Source organism: Chiloscyllium plagiosum, unplaced genomic scaffold (assembly GCF_004010195.1).
Source record: "Chiloscyllium plagiosum isolate BGI_BamShark_2017 unplaced genomic scaffold, ASM401019v2 scaf_27210, whole genome shotgun sequence".
Lineage (NCBI taxonomy): Eukaryota > Metazoa > Chordata > Chondrichthyes > Orectolobiformes > Hemiscylliidae > Chiloscyllium > Chiloscyllium plagiosum.
In genome coordinates, this window is record NW_025204348.1 from 1 (window position 1) to 8,024 (window position 8,024).

At 56.4% G+C, this 8,024-nt stretch overlaps 1 protein-coding gene across 1 annotated transcript in view; it reads right to left on the reverse strand.

Moving 5' to 3' along the window:
• Window positions 1–47: 47 nt before the first annotated feature.
• Window positions 48–8,024, reverse strand: part of LOC122546366 (polyamine-transporting ATPase 13A3-like) — a gene marked incomplete at both ends in the record, with an annotated part of 9,182 nt that continues 1,205 nt past the window's right edge. The window contains 5 exons of the mRNA XM_043685100.1: window positions 48–168; window positions 1,450–1,612; window positions 3,137–3,247; window positions 4,406–4,562; window positions 6,417–6,478. Coding sequence (XP_043541035.1) covers window positions 48–168; window positions 1,450–1,612; window positions 3,137–3,247; window positions 4,406–4,562; window positions 6,417–6,478 — 614 coding nt within the window. The remainder of the gene's footprint in view (window positions 169–1,449; window positions 1,613–3,136; window positions 3,248–4,405; window positions 4,563–6,416; window positions 6,479–8,024) is intronic.

The following is an 8,024-nucleotide window of genomic DNA, read 5'->3' on the forward strand; positions in this document are numbered from 1 at the left end:
CACACACACACATTACCCCCAGCCCCCTGTGCCCCAGCAGCACTGACCTGTTCACCTTCCGGATGTCGGATTCCCTCAGTGTGCCCTTGAATTCCCGGAAGGCGAGACCGATGACACGGTAACCACACAGCGTGAAACTCTCCATCACCTCCAGAAAATCATCAGGTACTGGCAACGACAGCAGCTCCCAGTCAGTATCCCAGCAGGAGAGGAACCTCCCTGTCAGTATCCCAGCAGGAGAGTAACTTCACCCTCAGTATCCCAGCAGGAGAATAACCTCCCTGTCAGTATCCCAGCAGGAGGGCAGCTCCCTGTCAGTATCCCAGCAGGAGGGCAGCTCCCTGTCAGTATCCCAGCAGGAGAATAACCTCGCTATAAGTATCCCAGCAGGAGAGTAACCTCACCCTCAGTATCCCAGCAGGAGTGTAACCTCCCGGTCAGTAACCCAGCAGGAGAGTTACCTCCCGGTCAGTATCCCAGCAGGAGAGTAACCTCCCGGTTAGTATCCCAGCAGGAGGGCAGCTCCCTGTCAGTATCCCAGCAGGACAATAACCTCCCTGTCAGTATCCCAGCAGGCGAGTAACCTCCCTGTCAGTATCCCAGCTGGAAAGAAACCTCCCTGTCAGTATCCCAGCAGGAGAATAACCTTCTGGTCAGTATCCCAGCAGGGGAATAACCTCCCTGTCAGTATCCCAGCACGAGAGTAACCTCCCTGTCAGTATCCCAGCCGGAGAATAACCCCCTCCCAGTATCCCAGCAGGAGAGTAACCTCCCTGTCAGTATCCCAGCACGAGAGTAACCTCCCTGTCAGTATCCCAGCCGGAGAATAACCCCCCCCCCCCCAGTATCCCAGCAGGAGAGTAACCTCCCTGTCAGTATCCCAGCAGGAGAGTAACCTCCCCATCAGTAAGCCAAGGGTGGGGATGGGGGTAGAGAATGAGGGTAGGGAGCGAGTGAGAATGGTTTTGGAGAAAATGGAGGTGGGAGAGAGTTGGGGGGGAGAAAGTGAGGGAGGGGTTAGAGAGTGAGGGAGAGAGAGAAGGAGAGAGAGAATCAGACAGAGAACAGGGCGTGGTGCATGACTGGGTATGGGGCACAGAGCACGGGTGTGACCGGGCGCGGGGCACAGAGCGCGGGTGTGACCCGGGCGTGGGGCACAGAGCGCGGGTGTCACCGGGCGTGGGGCACAGAGCGCGGGTGTGACCAGGTGTGGGGCACAGAGCGCGGGTGTCACCGGGCGTGGGGCACAGAGCGCGGGTGTGACCCGGGCGTGGGGCACAGAGCGCGGGTGTGACCGGGCGCGGGGCACAGAGCGCGGGTGTGACCCGGGCGTGGGGCACAGAGCGCGGGTGTGACCGGGCGTGGGGCACAGAGCGCAGTGCGTGGCCCGGCTGGAGCACGAGCTCCTGTCTCTGTGCCAGAGTGGAACTCCCTTTGGCATCTCCCTACCTGACTCAGTGGTGCACAGTTTGATGATGGTCTCAGGGGCGCCTTTGCAATATGCCACCAAACTCTGCTCATCCAAATTCTTTGCAATCACCGTCATCCGCTGCAGGGCCGAGGAGAAAGGAAACTGTCGGAGGATCCCAATTCCCGATCGGAATCGGCAAACCTGGGATAGAGAGAGAGAGAAAAGGAAGCATTTTTCCTCACTGAGAGAGGGAGGGAGAGAAAAACATAGAGAGAGAGAGAGAGATACAGAGAGGGAGGGAGAGAGAGAGATAGAGGGGCAGAGAGAGAGAGACAGAGACAGGGAGAGGGGGAGATAGTGGGACAGACAGAGACAGAGAGAGGGAGAATGGGAGATAGAGGGACAGAGAGAGAGACAGAGAGAGGAAGAGTGGGACAGGGAGAGATAGAGGGACAGAGGTACGGGTAGTTCTATAAAGCTGTAGGTGGGTTCCAGTGAAAACTTGCTCCAGAGAAAATCACTGAATACAAAAACTGGGGCCGATGGGGATAGTGGGGTTGGGGCAGACCAGAAGAAAATATGACTCATGCTTGCTGAAAAATCACCCAAAGATCTAACACAATGGTGAGCCATATTTCTCAACAAAAGGAAAGTAAATTTAACACGCTACATTGGGAAAAGGGGACAGTATCCTCTGACAGAAAGCTCATCTGTTGGCAGTTGCCAGCACATGGACATTGGAGCATGTACAGAATGGGATGGACATTGGGGCATGTACAGAACGGTATGGACATTGGAGCATGTATAGAATGGTATGGACATCGCAGCACGTACAGAACAGTATGGACATTGGAGCATGTATAGAATGGTATAGACATTGCAGCACGTACAGAACTGTATGGACATTGGGACAAGTACAGAATGGTATGGACATTGGGACATGTACAGAATGGTATGGACATTGGGACGTGTACAGAACTGTATGGACATTGGGATATGTACAGAATGGTATGGACATTAGGACATGTACAGAACGGTATGGACATTGGGACATGTACAGAACTGTATGAACATTGGGATATGTACAGAACTGTATGAACATTGGGACATGTACAGAACGGTATGGACATTGGGACATGTACAGAACGGTATGGACATTGGGACGTGTACAGAACGGTATGGACACTGGGACATGTACAGAACGGTATGGACACTGGGACATGTACAGAATGGTATGGACATTGGGACATGTACAGAACTGTATGAACATTGGGACATGTACAGAACGGTATGGACATTGGGACATGTACAGAACGGTATGGACATTGGGACATGTACAGAACGGTATGGACATTGGGACATGTACAGAACGGTGTGGACATTGGGACGTGTACAGAACGGTATGGACACTGGGACATGTACAGAACGGTGTGGAGACTGGGACATGTACAGAACGGTGTGGACATTGGGACATGTACAGAACGGTATGGACATTGGGACGTGTACAGAACGGTATGGACATTGGGACGTGTACAGAACAGTATGGACATTGGGATATGTACAAAACAGTATGGACATTGGCTCACGTATGGAACAGTATGGACATTGGCATGTGTACAGAACAGTATGGACATTGGCTCACGTATGGAACAGTATGGACATTGGCACGTGTCCAGAACCATCATTAAGCAGGCGGTGTTTACATGGATACGGCGTTCCACTCACCAGGCCATTGGTCACTTGGCTGTTGGAGTTGGCGGTTTCCGTTGGTTTCACGATAATCAGCGGATTGGTGCGTCTCAGTCTCCTGGCCTGGGAAACCATCTCCTCCAGAACCTGCAGGGAGCCACAGCAAGTCAGCACCCAAGGGTCAGGGGTCAGGGTGTGGCCTCTGCACTCTCACCTTTCCCAGGTCAAGCTCAGACTTGGCTAGGTCCCACTTGGTCCGTGTGGGCAGAGAATGTTTAGGAACCAGATCCAGGGAGTGGTCACTGGGCAGTGAGACGCTCATGAGAAATCCTCAGCTCTAAATCCCAATCCCGAACCGGGGCAGCACGGTGGCTCAGTGGTTAGCACTGCTGCCTCACAGCGTCAGGGACCCAGGTTTAATTCCAGCCTCGGGCAACTGTCTGTGTGGAGTTTGCACATTCTCCCCGTGTCTGCGTGGGTTTCCTCCCGGTGCTCCGTTTTCCTCCCTCAGTCCAAAGATGTACAGATCAGTCGAATTGGCCATGCTAAATTGCCCATAGTTTTAGGTGCATTAGTCAGAGGGAAATGGGTCTGGATGGGTAACTCTTTGGAGGGTTGGTGCGGACTTGTTGGGCTGAAGGGCCTGTTTCCACACTGTATGGAATCTAGTCTAATCTAAACTGCAAGCATAAACCCTAAACCTATTGGATGGTCAGTACCAAGGGAGCGCTGCACTGTTGGAAGGTCAGTGCTGAGGGAGTGGGCACTGTCAGAGGGTCAGTGCTGAGGGAGTGGGCACTGTCAGAAGGTCAGTGCTGAGGGAGTGCCGCACTGTTGGAGGGTCAGTGCTGAGGGAGCACCGCAGTGTCGGAGGGTCAGTGCTGAGGGAGCGCCGCAGTGTTGGAGGGTCAGTGCTGAGGGAGCGCCGCAGTGTTGGAGGGTCAGTGCTGAGGGAGCACCGCAGTGTCGGAGGGTCAGTGCTGAGGGAGTGCCGCACTTTTGGAGGGTCAGTGCTGCGGGAGTGCCGCACTGTTGGAGGGTCAGTGCTGAGGGAGTGGGCACTGTCAGAGGGTCAGTGCTGAGGGAGCACCGCAGTGTTGGAGGGTCAGTGCTGAGGGAAACCCCAAGTCCTACCATTTACCCTCTCTCAGAAACCCCTCCTTCACTTCCCTCATCCCACCACCCTACTCGTTTTTGTCAACTTCCCTCAAAGCCTCTCTCTACATTTCCCCTCCCCCTTCGCTCAGTGGAGGGACATGATGGGGGGGAGAAATGGAGCACAGGGCCCAGACAGGGATCACGTACCCAGTTGGTGGCACGGAAGATGGTCAGATCCAGTGGGTCACCCTGGAGTGTGGTCTCGGAGGAGGCCAGGGTCAGGGAGTGACAGGTCGCCATGGCAGCCAGAACTTCGTCCTCATTAAACACTTGCATCTTCAGGTCATCATTACTGTAGATGAAGCTGGCAATCCAGAAAGAGAGAGAGACACACACAGTCACTTCACTGTTTATACAGGACTGGTCCACCCCGCAGGCCCTGTCTGTATGGGAGAGGTCCTTCCCGCAGGCCCTGTCTACATGGGACTGGTCCCCCTGCAGGCTCTGTCTGTATGGGACTGGTACCCCCCTGCAGGCTCTGTCTGTATGGGACTAGTACCCCCCTGCAGGCTCTGTCTGTATGGGACTGGTACTCCCTGCAGGCTCTGTCTGTCTGGGACCAATCCCCCCGCAGGCCCTGCCTACATGCGACTGGTCCCCCTGCAGGCTCTGTCTATATAGGACCGGTCACCCCCCACAGGCCTTGTCTGTATGGGACCGGTCCCCCACGCGGGCCCTGTCTATATGGAACCGGCTCCCCCCGCGGGTCCTGTCTGTATGGGACCAGTCCCCCCTGCGGGCCCTGTCTATGTGGGACCGGTCCCCCCCGTGGGCCCTGTCTGTATGGGACCGGTCCCCCCCGCGGGTTCTGTCTCTATGGGACCAGGCCATCCCGCAGGCCCCTGTCTATATGGGACTGGTCCCTCCAGGGGCCCTGTCTATATGGGACCGGTCCCCCCCGCGAGCCTAGTCTATCTGGGACCGGTTCCCCTCCCACGGGCCCTGTCTATATGGGACCGGTCCATCCCGCGAGCCCTGTCCATATGGGACCGGTCCCCCCCGCGGGCCCGGTCTATATGGGACCATTCACCCCCCCGCAGGCCCCGTCTGTATGGGACCGGTCCCCCCCACGGGCCCTGTCTGTATGGGACTGGTCCACCCCATGACTCTGTCTGTATGGGACCGGTTCACCCGCTGGTTCTGTCTGTATGGGACCGGTCCCCCCACCGCGGGCCCTGTCTGTGTGGGACCGGTCCCCCCCTGCGGGCCCTGTCTGTGTGGGACCGGTCACCCCTCGTGGGCCCTGTCTGTGTGGGACCGGTCCCCCCCGTGGGTTCTGTCTCTATGGGACCAGGCCATCCCGCAGGCCCCAGTCTATATGGGACTGGTTCCCCCACGGGCCCTGTCTGTATGGGACTGGATCCCCCCGCGGGCCCTCTCTGTATGGGACCGGTCCTCCCCGCAGGCCCTGTCTATATGGGACTGGTCCAACCCGCGGGCCATGACTATATGGGACCGGTCCCCCCCGCGGGCCATGTCTATATGGGACCAGACCCCCCCGCGGGCCCGGTCTGTATGGGACCGGTCCCCCCCGCGGGCCCTGACTGTATGGGACCGGTCCTCCCCGCGGGCCCTGACTGTATGGGACCAGTCCATCCCATGGGCCCTGACTGTATGGGACCAGTCCCCGCCTCGGGCCCTGTCTATATGGGACCGGTCCCCCCCGCCCCTGTCTGTATGGGACCGGTCCATCCGGCGGGCCCTCTCTGTATGGGACCGGTCCATCCCGCGGGCCCTGTCTTTATGGGACCGGTCCATCCCGCGGGCCCTGTCTTTATGGGACCAGTCCATCCCGCGGGCCCTGTCTTTATGGGACCGGTCCATCCTGTGGGCCCTGTCTGTATGGGATCGGTCCCCCCGTCTGTGTGGGACCAGTCTGCTGAGGACTGTCGTAGTTTCGGACAGCCTCCCACTGCCTTCCACAGGGCACTGAGAGATGTGTCAGAAATGTTGGCCCATCCAGAGACCCCAAAAATCCCCTCAGTGGATAAATTGTTAGTCCCTTCTAGGCCCAAGCTGCTAAGTGACTGGATAAGCTGGACAGTATTCTCCCAGCTCCGGAATCTCTCCATCCCTGGATGGGAGACAGCCACCATTCGGAAAACAGCGGCTGCTGTTTTCATCCTTTGCTCCGGTAACTCTCTGACGGCGTACTCACTTTTTATTTTTGGCACGAACCACGCCAAACAAATCCATTCCATTTTCCGTCAAGGTGCCAGTCTTCAAAGGAACAAAAACAGAGGAATGGTTCAGAAGGCCATTGGGATGATAAACCGAGCCGGCCCACCCTCAGTGAACGCTCAGTCCAACTGACAGCACAACCTTCCCCATGAGCGGGCACCACCAACAGGCACCTCAACGGCCGACCCAAACCAACCAGGGACTTGACCCAAACACACCCATTAGCCTGTCACTGATCAGCTCATTCTTTCCCAAATTTAAATAGACCCCATCCCTCAGTACCCTCTCCAGCAACTTTCCCATCACTGACGTCAGGCTCACTGGTCTGTAGTTACCCGAAACATCCCTACTACCCTTCTAGTACAGGGGGACAACATGAGCAACCCTCCAGTCCTCCGGCACCTCACCTGTGTTTAAGGTTGCCACAAAGATATCTGTCAGGGCCCCAGCTTTTCCCTCTCTCGCCTCCCTCAGCAGCCTGGGATAGATACTATCCGGTCCTGGGGATTTGTCCACCTTAATAATCTCTGGCCTACCCAACACATCTTCCCTCCTTATGTCAACACGATCCAGAGTAAACAAACTTCGATCTCTAATCTCAGCATTCATCATGTCCCGTTCCTCAGTGAACACTGATGCAAAGTAATCATTGACAATCTCACCCACTTTCTCAGGTTCGACACACAACCTTCCTTCCCTATCCTTTAGTGGATCAACCTTTGCTCTAATTACCTTCTTGCTTCTTATAGAAGAATAAAAGGCCTTGGCATTCTCCCTAATTCTACTCACCAAAGCTTTTTCATGACCCCTTTTAGCCCACTTGATTCCTTGTTTAAGAATGCCGTTGGGGGCAGAGATATGGTGGGGGTAGAGAGGGGGGAGCGATGCTGAGAATGCCGGGGGGCACTGGACTGATGTGTTAATACTGGGTTGAGGTTCAGACAGACAGAGATGTTCACAGGGGGGACTGTATGCATTACACTGTGAGGTCATGAATGTTCACCCCCTCACGTTCAAGTGGAGCCCCAGGGTGAGACGCCTGAAACGTATCTTTCAGCACACTCACCCACTCCTGAGGCAGAATGGCAGAGGTTCAGGTCTCCACTTCCAAGGTGTAATCACAGAATCTACAATCAACCCGCAGCACTGAGGGAGGGGGCACTGTCAGAGGGTCAGTACTGAGGGAAGGGGCACTATCAGAGGGTCAGTACTGAGGGAGGGGGCACTGTCAGAGGGTCAGTACTGAGGGAGGGGGCACTGTCAGAAGGACAGTGCTGAGGGAGCAGGCACTGTCAGAGGGTCAGTACTGAGGGAGGGGGCACTGTCAGAGGGTCAGGGCTGAGGGAGCAGGCACTGTCAGAAGGACAGTGCTGAGGGAGGGGGCACTGTCAGAAGGACAGTACTGAGGGAGGGGACACTATCAGAGGGTCAGTACTGAGGGAGGGGGCACTGTCAGAGGGTCAGTGCTGAGGGAGCAGGCACTGTCGGAGGGTCAGGGCTGAGGGAGGGGGCACTGTCAGAGGGTCAGTGTTGAGGGAGCAGGCACTGTCAGAAGGACAGTGCTGAGGGAGGGGGCACTGTCAGA